Source organism: Erinaceus europaeus, chromosome 2, assembly GCF_950295315.1.
Source record: "Erinaceus europaeus chromosome 2, mEriEur2.1, whole genome shotgun sequence".
NCBI classification, from domain to species: Eukaryota; Metazoa; Chordata; class Mammalia; order Eulipotyphla; family Erinaceidae; genus Erinaceus; species Erinaceus europaeus.
The window spans coordinates 195,178,913-195,193,530 of record NC_080163.1 but is presented as its reverse complement, the minus strand read 5'-3'; the positions used below and the strand labels follow the sequence as shown (position 1 = coordinate 195,193,530).

General features: G+C 48.3%; 2 protein-coding genes across 4 annotated transcripts in view; one reads left to right on the top strand and one right to left on the bottom strand.

The window, feature by feature from the left end:
- Positions 1–17: 17 nt before the first annotated feature.
- Positions 18–1,567, bottom strand: PGLYRP1 (peptidoglycan recognition protein 1). Its single transcript, XM_007532185.3, has 3 exons — positions 1,167–1,567; positions 751–872; positions 18–253 (listed from the first exon to the last, which is right to left on the bottom strand). Exons 1-3 carry the CDS (start codon positions 1,445–1,447, stop codon positions 75–77), a joined length of 582 nt encoding a protein of 193 aa, XP_007532247.1. The 5' UTR covers positions 1,448–1,567; the 3' UTR covers positions 18–74.
- Positions 1,568–2,056: 489 nt separating this feature from the next.
- UGT8 (UDP glycosyltransferase 8) overlaps positions 2,057–14,618 on the top strand; it is a 193,256-nt gene continuing 180,694 nt past the window's right edge. For all 3 annotated transcript variants that reach the window (XM_060186115.1, XM_060186120.1, XM_060186119.1), the window contains exon 1: positions 2,057–2,516. In XM_060186115.1, coding sequence (XP_060042098.1) covers positions 2,459–2,516 — 58 coding nt within the window. In that variant the 5' untranslated portion in view covers positions 2,057–2,458. The remainder of the gene's footprint in view (positions 2,517–14,618) is intronic.

Below are 14,618 nucleotides of genomic sequence, written 5' to 3'. Positions count from 1 at the left end.
GGAGGCAGGAACACCGCTGGGGCTGCACTTTTATTGGGGTGGGGTAGTGGTGGGGTTGGGGGGATTGGACAGCCTCACTCCCGGTAGTGAGGCAGAGACCGGATGATCTCGTAGAGCTGGTCGCCGGGAGAGAGTGTCTGCTGCACATCCCGGTGGCCTTTGAGCTCATAGTTGGGGTTCAGGGCTCCCCGAGCCACGCCGCAAGCCAGCAGACTCTCAAGTGCCCGGATGGCCCGGGGTGGGGGAGATCTCTCTGGAGAAGGCAGAGGCAGAGGTTAGGCTGTGCAGAGCCACATGGGCTGTGTGGAGTATAAAGTCACCACTCGGGGACACAGGACCTGTTCTTACTGCCCCATCCTTGCCCCCCAGCAGTGACATCCTCTTTGTGCCTCAGTTTCCCCAGTGGAGAGAGAAGGGCAGGTGAGAGGTGTGAGTCAGCTATTGTCATGATGACTTACCCTCCTAAATCTCATCCCCTCCCCCCAACAACCTATGTCACTTGTCAGGTACTTCTAATGTGCCTCACTGGCCTCAGAGCTTTTAAGTAGACCAGCCAATCCCACTGGAACCCTGTGTTTAGACAGGTCCATACCTAGGCCCTGGGGAGATACATAGATAGCACAGTGGTTTATATTAGACTTTCATGCCTGAGGCTCCCAGGTACCAGGTTCAGTCCCCAGCACCACCATAATAAGCCAGAGCTGAGCAGTGCTAATAAAAAACAAAGTTGCTTGGCCAAGGTCCACTCACCCATGTAGTTGCCCATGAAGGAGATGCCAATGGACATGGGGTTCCAGGTGGGCCCTGCATGGTCACCCTTGATGTCCCAGCCACGGCCCTCGTAAACAAGCCCATCTTCTCCAATCAAGAAGCTGAGTGAGGAGTGTATTGATGAGTGACAGAGGACTTCCTGGAGGAGGAGTCCCTTCTTTCCTGTTCCTGGCACTTATCCCCAAGACCCTCCCTTATAGCCTGTAACTTGTGTTGTGCCAAAGGCATTCTGTTCTTTCTCCTTGGGAATCACATTTCGACTTCAGTCGTCCATCCCACCCCAGCCCTCCCTCCTAGTTGCCAACCCAGCCCCAGGGGAGAAAGGAAGGCTTGGGGGTGGGGCTGGGGGTTCTTCCCACCTCCTCCAAGCAGGCCTCCAGCCTGGCAACACTCACTTGTAGCCCACGTCGCACCAGCCCAGCGTTCGCGCGTGGTAGTTCTGCACGTTCTGCGCCTGCTTCAGGCACAAGGCAGGGGTGTTGCAGGCGCTGCCCGCGGTGTGAGACACCACGACGTAGCGCACAGGCAGGTCCAGACGCTGGGAGCACTCGGAAGCCAGGGCCCGCCACTCCCGGCGGGGCACCACGGGGCCACAGCAGGCCGACTTCTCTCCCGCCTCTCCGGGACGGAGCAGGACCAGGAGGGCCCAGGCGACCAGGGCGCAGAGGCCGGGCATGGCGGGCAGGGCAGGGTAGGGCGTGCAGGGCTGGATGGGAGCACGGCTGGCTCGAGACCTTTATCTTCTGGTGGAAGGGCGGGCCTGAGGTCTTGCTTCACCTCCCCCGCCTGGACTTTCCCTGTCTGCACTTCCTTCCCTGACCCAAGTCAGCAGGATGAGATGTGGTCGCCTCTGAGTGAGATGGGGAGAGGGGGCGGGGAGCCTGTGTGGATAGCCTTGGGGCCCCTGTGGTTTCTGGCCCAGTGTCTTTTCTCTTCTGGACACTAGGGAGATAGTTTACCAGGAACTTACCACCAGAGAGAAGGGGGGGAGGGGGGTGAGACGTGGGGAGCAGGCCCCTGCTTCCTTTTCCTTCTTCCTGCAGGGAATGAGGCAAGTTGGACTCAGATTTCTAAACACTCCTCCCAAGCCCCACCCCCACCACCACTTAACCCTTGAAACAAACCCAAGAGTAAGGTGAAGTCCGGTTTCCAGCTGGGTAAACTTAGGCCAGCAAAGGAGAAGTCATATTGCTGAGATGAGAGGGAGAGAAGAAGAGAGGAAAAAGAGAGGGAAAGGGAGGGGGGGGGAGAGAGGAGGGAGAGGGGAGTGAGAGGGAGAAGGAGAGAAGCCAGGAGAGATTCAGAGCCAGCCCCCGCAGGGGTTTAACCTTACTGTGCCTCCATTTTCTCCACTTGCAAAATGGGGGAGATTCTAATAGAAAGTAACCCCAGCTCTGGGTGGTGGGGGATTCCACAGGATGACAAGAACAGATTTTAAGAGATGTGATGCATCTAAGGATGCACTAAATGCACATGACACTCAGACTTGTTCTTGGTAGCAGGTAGTTCATTCACTTACTTTCCACCCACCCCCCATGTTATTTGTGCACTGTAATCACTTTACTTTTCTTCCTAAATTCACTTACTTCTTATTTTGGAGTAGCTGGAACCAACTTTTTCAGACAGACACAGAGACAGGGAGAGACACCATGCCACCAGAGTTTCTCTCAGCATCCTGGCACTTCCCATGTGGTGCCGGGGCTCAAAGCTGGGCCTAGGTCATGGAAAGGCAGGTGATCTACCAGGTGAGTTATCTTCCTGGTTCTTTTGTCTTTTGATTTATTTATTTTTTTTTAAAGTGTGCTTTTCTTTATTGGATAGAGACAGAAATTGTGAGAGAGAGAGAGACACCTGCAGCCCAGCTTTGGAGCTTCCTCCTTGCAGGTGGGGATCAAGGGCTTGACAGAGTTCGATGTAAATAACATCCACTTAAAATTACCTATCAAGGCAAAAGATAAGGAGTTGAAGCAACTTTTGCAAAAGGGTGTGTAGCCAACAGTGGCCGTCAGTCATCAGTGTACCTCCCTCACCCTTCTCCCTTCCTTTATACCTGACGCAGAACTGTCTCCTCTACCCCAGGGCTGGGCTTCAGAGCTCACAATCTTTCCCATTGTCTTAAATAAGAAAAGGAAGAAAGTCTGAGGGACTTTACTGAAGTATTAACAAGCACTGCAAGTAATTCTTAGCTGGCCTAAACAATGCAGAACTGGTGAGAACAGGTTGCTATCAGTAACACTTTCTATAAAAAATATTTTTGGTATTAAACAGTTGTTCTATTCATGTTCCTTTGAAGAGAAGACCTAACCATCTCTTACAATTCCTCCCCGCCCCTTTTTTTTATTTGCAGACTCTTATCTTCAAACCAAATTAACATTTGTTGACTCTTATGATCCAAATCTATTGTGAGCAACAGGTTATAGTCTAGGGGCATTCTGTTTTTTTTTTTTTGCCTCCAGGGTTATTGCTGGGGCTCAGTGCCTGCACCATGAATCCACTGCTCCTGGAGGCCATTTATCCCCCCTCCTTTTGTTGCCCGTGTTGTAGCCTTGTTGTGGTTATTATTGTTGATGATGTCATTCATTGTGGAACAGGACATAGAGAAATCGAGCAAGGAGGGGAAAACAGAGAGGGGGAAAGAAAGACACCTGCAGACCTGCTCCACCACCTGTGAAACGACTCTCCTACAGGTGGGGAGCCGGGGCTTGAACCAGGATCCTTATGCCAGTCTTTGTGCTTTGCGGCATGTGCGCTTAACCCACTGCACTACCGCCCGACCCCCAGGGGCATTCTTTAATGAGAGCCGTTTCAGTAAGTTTTTGGGTACAAGGAATAATGTAGACTTTTTTTTTTGCCTCCAGGGTTATTGTGGGGCTCGCTGCCTGCAGGAATCCACTGCTCCTGGAGGCCATTTCTCTCTCTTTGTTGTTGTTGCCCTTGTTGTTGTTATTGTTGTCATAGCTGCTGTTGTTATTGGATAGCACAGAGAGAGATGTAGAGAGGAGGGGAAGACAGAGAGGAGGAGAGAAAGACAGACACCTGCAGACCGATTGTGAAGTAACTCCCCTGCAGGTGGGGAGCTGGGGGCTCCAATCGGGATCCTTACGCTAGTCCTTGCACTTTGCACTATGTGTGCTTAACCCTCTGCACTACTGCCCAGCTCCCTCATGTAGACTCTTAATGTGACCAGCATCCCACTGACTGTAGCGAGAGGTTAACACTGAGGTTATGTTGACAACACTTGCACATAGTGCTGTATGCTCAACAGAGTGTGCCGCCACCCAGTCTTTCTCTCTTTCTTCATTTTTTTCTTTCTCTTGTGGTTCCCCGCTTCCTGTCTTGCCTTACTGAAGATATTTTCACAGCAAGGTTACACAACTTTGCATTTAAAAAGAAGAACATGCTATCTTGCATCTTACTGTGAGGTGTGTACCTTGGCCAGCGTTTATATTGCATGTGGCAAGAGGAAGGAATCTGATTTTATTTTGTTTTTAGATGGTTGGGCAGTACTCCCCCAAACCAAGCATTAAGTAGGCCCAGATTTACATGTCAGTCCTGCCAACCATTAGCTGGAGGGCCTTGGGCAGTGGCTGACAACGTTGTCCATTTCCTTGAAAGATCCATGTCCCTTAGCTTCAGTGTCATAAGACTATGTTGCTTTTTCCTTCCTCTTCTCAGAATTTTTTTTTTTTCCCTCTCTTTTGGACTCATGCTTGTTTCTTCTTTTTCTTTTCTTTCTTTTTTTTTTTTTTTTTCCTCCAGGGTTATTGCTGGGCTCGGTGCCTGCACCATGAATCCACCGCTCCTGGAGGCCATCTTTTCCCCCTTTTTGTTGCCCTTGTTGTTGTAGCCTCGTTGTGGTTATCATTATTGCTATTGTTGATGTTTGTTGTTGGATAGGACAGAGAGAAATGGAGAGAGGAGGGGAAGACAGAGAGGGGGAGAGAAAGACAGACACCTGCAGACCTGCTTCCCCTGCAGGTGGGGAGTCAGGAGCTCGAACCCGATCCTTACACCAGTCCTTGTGCTTTGCACCACATGTGCTTAACCCGCTGCGCCACTGCCTGACCCCCACATGGTGGAATTCTATTCAGGCTGTGTGGCTTCTGCCACCAATGAAATGCAGGTGGCCGCCTGGACTTTTTGTCAGGAGCAGAGAGCTCTCAGCTGAATTCTCCGTGTCTCCATCTGCCCACTCACACCTCCAACACAGGACTTGCAATATGGAGGACAACAGACTCCTCCCTAGCCAGTCCTCTTCCCAAGGCCACAAAAGCTCTTTATTGGAGAAACCTCCTCACTAGTCCCTATCCTCCCCTTGCTGTTTCTGGCACTCAAAAAGATGGCCAGCATATAGCAGGGGTTCAGCAAACAGTTACTATTGAATGGATGAATGGCCAGTTCACTTCCAAGGGCTGCTGCTGTTCCCTCTCACACAGCCTGGCCTGTTGACATCTCCTTGAACCTGGGCTTTGCCCCTGCTTTCTCAGTGACCTTGAACCAGCAGACTCCCTGGTCCCTGTGAGGTTACAGCTCAGATCCCATCAGGTCTCCTTTGAAGGTCACTTTTTGTGTATGTGTGTTCTGGTGTGTGTGTGTGTGTGTGCGCGTGTGATTATATCTATGTAAATGCACAATCCCACCACTCCTTAGTCATTTTTTAAAGTATTTATTTATGAGAGAATGGGGGGAGAAAGAGAGAGAGAGACAGACAGACAGACAGACAGACAGAACCAGAGTATTATTCTAGCACTTGTGAAGCTTGGCATCAAACGTGGGGCCTCATGCTTGAGAGTTGTAAGAGGTGGTTACTTCTTTCTCTTCAAAGTAGCAGGAACAGAACAACTGTTTAGTACAAAGATTGCCCACATTCTTTTAGGTTCAGATAATACTTACTTGCAGTACCTGCTAATTCTCCAGTAAAGATCCCACAGATTCTCTTTCTCTCCTTATTTAGACAAGGAGAATATTGAGTCCAGAAAACTGGCCTAAGGGTGGAGGGAACAGTTTCCTGTCAGGTATAAAAGAAGGGAAGGGGTCAGGTTATATAGGACCCTGTTAAGTGCATATGTGCAAGGACTGTGTGCAAGTACTAAGGTTTGAGCCCCTGCTGCCCACCTGCAGGGGGGAGGTTTCATGAGTCATGAAGCAGGTCTGCAGGTGCATTTTTTCCTCTCTCCCTTTTTATCTCCCCCCCCCTCAATTTCTCTCCTATCCAATAAAGTAGCAACCAAAAGAAAAGATAAAAAAATGCCACTGGGTGGTCCAGGAGGTGGTACAGTGACTAAAGCATTGTACTCTCAAGCGTGAGGTCCTGAGTTCGATCCCTGGTAGCACAAGCACATGTACCTGAGTGATGCTTGGTTCTTTCTCCTAGCTTTCTCATGTATAAATAAATAAATAAAATTTAAAAAAATACCATCAGGAGCAGTGGATTTGTCGTGTGGGCAGAGTCCCAGTGATAACCCTGGAGGCAAAATAAAACAAAACTTTAAAAAAGGAGGAGGGAGGGAGGGTGTGAGGGGTTCTGCTGCTGACCTGACATCATTCTGTCAGTTGCATTCCCTGAGAATGCTGCAACTCCTTATCTTCTGCCTTGACAATTATTATTATTATTAGTTTTGCCTCCAGGGTTATTGCTGGGGTTTGGTGCCTGCACTATGGATCAGCTGCTCCTGGAGGCTATTTCTTCCATTTTTGTTGTTGCTGTTGGATAGGACAGAGAGAAATGGAGAGAGGAGGGGAAGACAGAGAGGGGGAGAGAAAAAGACAGACACCCGCAGACCTGCTTCACTGCTTGTGAAGCGACCCCCCTGCAGGTGGGAAGCCGGGGGCTCGAACCAGGATCCTTGTGCAGCGCCTTATGCTTCCTACTATGTGCGCTTAACCTGGCGCGCCACTGCCCAGCCTCCGACAATTATTTTTAATTGGGTGTTATTCACAACAAGAGTCAAGCGTTCAGTCTACTGCAACACCTCCTGGGGTGCTGAGCTGACTTTTTTTTTTTTTTCTCTTTTCCCATCAGGGCTGGTTGCTTGCTCAATAACTGTCATTCCTGATGGCTTCTTCCTTCCTTCCTACCTTCTTTCCTTCCTTCATTCTTTCTTCTCTTTCTTTCTTTCTTCTGATAGAGATATAAGAGAGAAGTAGCGAGAAAGAGAGAGACAGAGACAGAGAGACACCTGCAGCACTGCTCTGCCATTTGTGAAGTCCCCCCCCCCACACACTGCAGGCTGGGACTGGGGGCTTACATCCAGATCCTTTTGCATCGTGACACGTTCTTTACTGGGTAAACCACCACCTGGTTCTATTTTCTAAACGAGAGCACTGCTCAGCTCTGGTAGTGCTAGGGATTGAACCTGGGACCTCAAAGCCTCAGGAATGATTACCTTTTGCAAAACCACTGTGCTGTCTTCCTGACTCTTTTCAAATTTCATATATATTTCAGATACATGTGGAGACAGGCAGGAGGGACACATACACACAGGGAGAGACACTACAGCATCCATAATGCTTCTCCCTATGTCTTGGCGTTCCCATATGGTACCAGGGGTTCAAATCATGAGTTTTCTGCCTGAGTGAGTTATCTCCTGGCCTCTGAGGGTCCTGAGTGTTAGGCTGAGGCCTAGACCCTCCACTTTGGCCGGAGCATGACTTTCTTCCACCCCCACCTCAACTGTTGCTCCCTGACACTCTTGCCCTAGCCCCTGACTACCTGGCCACCCCCCTCTTCTCCATCTTCTCTGCCTCCCCCTGCCCCACCCTCAGCTTTGTCCTTTGTTGGCAGCACTGTTTCAAACAGAGGAACCTTACGAAATTTCAGGAACTTTGTACCTTGGCTTTAAGATGACAAACCGCCTAGCTGACCTTTTGTAAAAAGACAGGGATATTTACACATCAGATGCCTCGGCAGCCGGAAGAAAACACTCACTAGCTAAGCAGGAGTGAGGGTCTTCCTTCCTTAGAGTTTGCATTTATTCTCAATTAAAATGAAAACATACCCATTTGAGCTTGTCTACCGAAACATTAACAGGTAATTGATATATTCTCTCTAAACGGGAGAACATTAGCTTTACTTCCTGCATATCTTAGAAAGTTGAATTAAAATTTTTTTTTTTTTTAGCTCAGGGGCTGGGCAGTGGTGCACCTGTTTGAACACACACATCACCATGCACAAGGACCCGATTTCAAGCCCCCAGTTTCCACCTGCTTGAGGGAAGCTTCACAAAAAATGGAGTAGTGGTGTGTCTACAGGTATGTCTCTTTCTCTCTCCCTCACTATCTACCCCATTCCCTCTTGATTTCTCTCTGCCTCTATCTAATAAATACTTTTTTTAGCTCTACTGCTTTTTTAAAAATCTGGTTATATGGTGTTTTCCACTAAAGTAAAGGACTCTGGGGTCAGTTGGGGAGGAAGGTATTTAGGTCTTGGAACATGATGGTAGAGGAGGGCCTAGGTGAGGGATTAGAGTGTTATGTGGAAAACTGAGAAATGTACTAATTACTGTGTCTTACTGTTGCCTGTAATTAATCCCCCAATAAAGAAAAAATATTTTTAAAAAATCCTGTTGCAGTAATGAACGCAGCCATCATCAAACCCCTTAATATTCTCTTGTAGTTGGCAAAACTAAGAAACCCAACCCAAATCCACTACTTTTTACCTCCAGGGTTATTGCTGGGACTCGGTGCCTGCACTATGAATCCACTGCTCCAGGAGGCTATTTTTTTCCCTTGTTGTTTATCGTTGTTGTTATTGCTGCCATTATTGTTGGATAGGACAGAGAGAAATGGAGAGAGGAGGGGAAGACAGAGAGGGGGAGAGAAAGATAAACACCTGCAGACCTGCTTTACCATCTGTGAAGTGACCCCCCTGCAGGTGGGGAGCTGGGGGCTCAAACCGGGATCCTTAAGCCGGTCCCTGTGCTTCGCTCATGTGTGCTCAACCCACTGCGCTACCACCCAGCTTCCCCCCCCCCCACCTACTTACTTTCTTTATTGTACTTCCTTGCCACCTCATCTTGCAGACAATGGGTTTTTTTCTTTTTAAAGATGGATTTTATTTATTTAATATGAGATAGAGGAAATTTCACAGGAAGGGAAAGAGGGAAGCCAGAGCACCACTCCAATCCATGTAGTGCCAGGGATTGAACCATGAGCTGCAGGCATCCAAATCCCATGCTGGAACATGCTGAGCTATTTCCCAGCCCTGCCCTTTTAAAGCTTCTTAGCTGGAAGACCCCATTGGAATTTAGAATTCTGACATGTTGGAATTCTGCCCAGGTAGGGGAGAGGGTCTAAGTCTGTAGCCTCCTGACCCTCCCAATCATATCCCACCCTTTACTAAGTAAAGAAGTACTGGGCTGGGAGACAGCATAATGGTTCTGCAAAAAAACTTTCATACCTGAGGCACCAAAGCTCCCAGGTTCAATCCTCAGTACCACCATAAACTGGAGCTGAGTAGTGCTCTGGTCTCTCTCTGTGTGAATCTTTCTCTCCATATTTCTCTTACAGAAAAAAAAGACTTCTTTTTAAATTATTTTTTATTACCACCAGGGTTATCGCTGGGACTCAGTGCTGGCACTACGAATCCACTGCTCCAGGTGGACATTTTCCCCATTTTTTTTCTTCTTATTTTATTTGACAGGACAGAGAAATTGAAAGGGGAAGGGAGGTAAGGAGGTGCTGGGATAGCCTGAGGGTGTTTCTTCCTGAGCAAGTGCTCTCTGGGTTGGAGAGAACTCAACTGGAGCCAACCTAGGATGCTGCATGGGAGAGGGATCAGGACCTCAGAGAGGGATCAGGAACTCATGCTGGACTAGCGTCGCAGGAGATAGACTCTGGGACACTCGGAGCCAGAAGGCACTCCCAAGTGTGTTTACTCAGAAAAGCAGCTGTTATATATACTCACCAAGTAGGGTGGAAACAGGATGTGATGTAGAGAGGTTGGAGAAAAGAGACTGGTGGAAATCAGGGTGTACTAGGAGAGGGGGCGGAGCAAAAAGACATTGTGAACCAGTGGGGATTAAACCAATGCCCTGCAGGCAGGACAGTGTTTAATTAACAGTGGTTATGTCAATAGACCACAGCGTTAAGTAGGGGGAAGCTGGCCTACTGCCCAACAAGGAGGGAGAGAGAAAGAGAGAGACACCTGCTGACCTGCTTTACTACTTGTCAGTTGTCTACCCTGCAAGTGGGGAGTGAGGCCTCAAACCTGGGTCCTTGCACATGGTTATATGAGCGCTTAACCAGGTGAGCCACTGCCTGGCCCCCAAGAAGTACTTCTTTATTTCCTTTCCTCTCATCCATGGGCGGGGGGGGGGGGTCTACTATGCACCCCCTACTCCAGCTCTGTCCACAGCTCCAGAGACAGAGAATGTTTCTGGTTTAGGAGCCTGACCTGACCCTTTGCAAAAAGGGCAGTTAGGGGTTACCTGCACAGGGAATTCTGGGGTCTTGTCTCGTGCTTGGGGATTTTCTGTCCCACAGGAGAGACTCGGGCTTGAGTCTCATCTGTCTCAGATTTGCATTGGTGGTTGTGGTTGTGAATAAAACAGAAGTTCCTGCATGCACATTCTAGTGGATGGGGAAGACGGGCAGTAAAACAAAACAGGGAGTCAGGCAGTGGCACAGCAGGTTAAGTGCACATGGTGCAAAGTGTAAGGACCCGCTTAAGGATCCCGGTTTGAGACCCCGTCTCTCCACCTGCCGGGGAGTCACTTCACAGGCGGTGAAGCAGGTCTGCAGGTGTCTGTCTTTCTCCCATCTTCTCTGTCTTCCCCCTCCTCTCTCTATTTCTCTCTGTCCTATCCAACAATGACGACATCAGTAACAACAACAATAAGAACTAGGACAATAAAACAAGGGCAACAAAAGGGGATAAATAAATAAATATTTTTAAAAACAGATAAAACAAGGGGCTGGGTGGTGGTGCACCGGGTTGAGTGCACATGTTACAACGTACACGGACTCAGGTTTAAGGTGCTGGTCCCCACCTGCAGGGGGAAAGCTTCATGAATGGTGGAGCAGGGCGGCAGGGGTCTCTCTGTTTCTCTCCCTCTTTATCACCCCTCCCTCTCCATTTCTAGCTATTTCTACCCAATACATAAAGATAATTAAAAAAAATGAGTAACATGTTGACCTCAGCACCACCCTCATCTCTGACCTTTTATTTTAAAATTATCATCTGTATTCTTTTTACTAATATTAATTTATTTTACATGTGCCTTTTTTTTTTTTTTTGCCAGAGCACTGTTCAGCTATAGTTTATGGTGGTGTGGGGGACTGAACCTGGATCTTGGAGCCTCAGGCATGAGAGTCTCTTTGCATAATCATTATGCTATCTACCCCCACTAATTTGTTAATTGTATAAAAACAGAAATAGAGGGAGGAGGAAAGATAGGGAGAAAAGACACCTGGATCACTGCTCCACCACTGATGAAGCTTCCCCTATGCAGATGGGGGCTGGGGGCTTGAACCCCCATCTGCACTACTGCTCAGCCCCTCAGCCCTGACCTTGACCTTGGAGAAAAGGTACGATTGCACTTCCCGCTTCTTGCCGCCAGAGGGCGGGCTGCCCCCGTTTGTCTCATTACCTCTGTCTCAGTAAGGCGACCCAAACTGCCCCTCCGGCTCCAGATAGACTTTCTTCTTCTAGCGTTTGCCCTTCTTCCGTAGCCAGTCAACAGCGTCAGGTGGAGCCTGATGTAAAGTTTCGAGACCTCCTTTGAATCTGGAGAGGTGGCAGTCGTTGACTCTGTGGGTCATAGTCTGTCTGTAGCCGCAGGGGCAGTTCGGGTTGTCTCTGGCTCCCCAGCGATGGAACATAGTGGCGCACTGGCCATGGCCTGTTCGATAGCGATTGAGGAGGGCCCAATCATAACGTGCTAGGTCAAAGCCTGGTTGACGCTTGCAGGGGTCTGTGATGAGGTGTTTGTTCTTTACCTCAGCTGACTGCCAACTCTGTTTCCAAGAGACTGGAACAGAGAAGTTCAGTGTAGGCATAGGGGACCAGATTGGGTGACGAGACGTCAAGCGTTGGACAGGGTGGGCGAAGATATCCGCGTATATTGGCAGGTCCAGTCGAGCGTAGACGTGGGAAATGAACTTAGATGATGCCGCATCCCGACGAATATCTGGCGGGGCGATGTTGCTAAGAACTGGCAGCCATGGAACCGGGGTGGAACGGATGGTTCCAGAAATTATCCTCATGGAGGAATATAATTTGGAATCGACCGTTTGTCTCATTACCTCTGTCTCAGTAAGGCGACCCGAACTGCCCCTGGGGCTACAGACAGACTATGACCCACAGAGTCAACGACTGCCACCTCTCCAGATTCAAAGGAGGTCTCGAAACTTTACATCAGGCTCCACCTGACGCTGTTGACTGGCTACGGAAGAAGGGCAAACGCTAGAAGAAGAAGAGTAAGGCAGGGAATGCTTTCTTGTGTTTTTTTCTGGATCCCTTGGTCCCCCAGAGAGTGAGTGGCTTAAAGGTTCTGGTCCGGGAGTTGGGCGGTGGCGCAGCCGGTTAAGCGCACGTGGCGCAAATCACCAGGACCTGCGTAAGGATCCCAGTTCGAGCCCCCCCGGCTCCCCACCTGCAGGGGAGTCGCTTCACAGGTAGTGAAGCAGGTCTGCAGGTGTCCATCTTTCTCTCCCCCTCTCTGTCTTCCCCTCCTCTCTCCATTTCTCTCTGTCCTATCCAACAACAACGACATTAATAACCACAACAATGTTAAACAACGGCAACAAAAAGGAAAATAAATAAATAAATAAACTTAAAAATATATATATTTAAAAAAAAAGGTTCTGGTCCACTCACGGATATCACTGCAGCAGAAGCACAGAAGGCTTTGTGGATCAGGTGTGCAGACTTAATTTCAAAGAAGTGAGGTAGATAGAGCGCAGGAATGGGCTTTATTAGTGGAAGGACTACTACCTCATGCTTAGTCACATGGAGAGGATGCCTCCTTGATGGGCTCTTTATTTTATTCTGTTTTAGTCTCACCTGGATTCAACTTTTCATTGGTCTCTGGAGATTTATTGCTTTCCCCCTCTTTTTTACCAGAGCACTGCTCAGCTCTGGCTTATGGTGGTATGGGGGATTGAACCTGGGACCTTAGAGCTTCAGGCATGAGAATATGTTTTCATAACCATTATGTTATCTCCCTTTTTCTTTAATTTTTTTTTTAAAAAGATTTTATTTATTTATGAGAAAGACAGGAGGAGAGAGAAAGAACCAGACATCACATCACTCTGGCACATGTGCTGCCGGGGATCAAACTCAGGACCTCATGCTTGAGAGTCCAAAGCTTTATCATTGCGCCACCTCCCGGACCACTCTTTAAAAAATTTTAAATTATTTATTTATTCCATTTTGTTGCCCTTGTTGTTCTATTGTTGTAGTTATTATTGATGTTGTCATTGCTGGATAGGGCAGAGAGAAATGGAGAGAGGAGGGGAAGACAGAGAGGGGGAGAGAAAGATGGATATCTGCAGACCTGCTTCACCGCTTGTGAAGCAACTCCCCTGCAGGTGGGGAGCCAAGGGGCTCCAACCGGGATCCTTATGCTGGTCCTTGTGCTATCTCCCCTTTTCTACTGGCTTGTTTTCCAGGTGTATTTGGCTTTCTAAAGCCCCTGCTGTATTGATTCCCCTTTCTGGTACTCTCTTAAAACTACTCCCCCCTCATAGGGGAAACAGGTGTTTAAAACAACAGTGAACAAGATGGTCATAATGTCAGCTAGCCCCAGTAGAACTGGGATTCAGGATGCCCTAGATTTGGGGCAGAGGAGACAGCATAATGGTTATGCAAGAAGACTCTCTTGCTCGGGGCTGGGTGGTAGCACACCTGATTGAATGCATGTGTCACCAAGCACAAGGACCCCTGGGTTCATGCCCCTGTAGGTCCCCACCTACAGGGGAAAAGCTTCATGAGGGATGAAGCAGTGCTTTAAGTGTCTCTCCCCCTTCTCTTTCTCTTTCCTCTCAATTTCTCTGCCTATACCCAATACATATATACAACTTTTTAAATTTTTATTTTTATTTATTTATTCCCTTTTGTTGCCCTTGTTTTTTATTGTTGTTGTTATTGATGTTGTTGTTGTTGGATAAGACAGAGAGAAATGGAGAGAGATGGGGGAAGACAGAGAGGGGGAGAGAAAGAGAGACACCTACAGACCTGCTTCACCGCCTGTGAATTGACTCCTCTGCAGGTGGGGAGCTGGGGTCTGGAACCGAGACCCTTATGCCAGTCCTTGCACTTTGTGCCACGTGTGCTTAACCCTCTGTGCTACCACTGACTCCCATAAGTATATACAATTTTTTAAAAATATCCTCTGATAAAAAGAAAAAGACTCTCATGCCTGAGGCTCTGAGGTCCCAGGTTCAGTCCCCCACACCATCATAAACCAGAGCTGAGCAGTGCTCTGTTCTGATAAACAAACAGCCTCAGATCTCCTCTGCCTTTTATACTAACCCTGCCCACCTCTAGGTGAATGAACCCAGGGATCCACATAGCCCCACCAAGCCTTGGTTCTTCCTTTGGATATAATAAGTCTCCTTTGTTTCAGAGTGAAGAGACACATCCCCTCTAAACCAGCAGACAGGTGCAGACTGGATAATAGCCCCTAACAAAGGCCCTTCTGTCTTCAAGGATCTTGGGAGCCCTGACATGCTGGCAGAGGGAAATGTTCTGATTACTCAACCTGGAATTTCTAAAACCTGTCCATATTTATTTATTTATTTATTTATTTGTAATTGTTTCTGGGACTTCACTACTCTGGGCCAGCTTACTTATGATTTCTAGCTAGAAGCAGAGAAACAGGAGTTAAGAAGAGGAAAAATATCAC

Excerpts from the sequence above, each read along its gene's own strand:
- PGLYRP1 (XM_007532185.3), bottom strand. The coding sequence starts at position 1,447 with ATGCCCGGCCTCTGCGCCCTGGTCGCCTGGGCCCTCCTGGTCCTGCTC. Across the intron at positions 873-1,166 it reads TGGTGCGACGTGGGCTACAA|CTTCTTGATTGGAGAAGATG; the intron begins GTGAGTGTTGCC and ends CTCCTCACTCAG. Across the intron at positions 254-750 it reads CTTCATGGGCAACTACATGG|AGAGATCTCCCCCACCCCGG; the intron begins GTGAGTGGACCT and ends TGCCTTCTCCAG.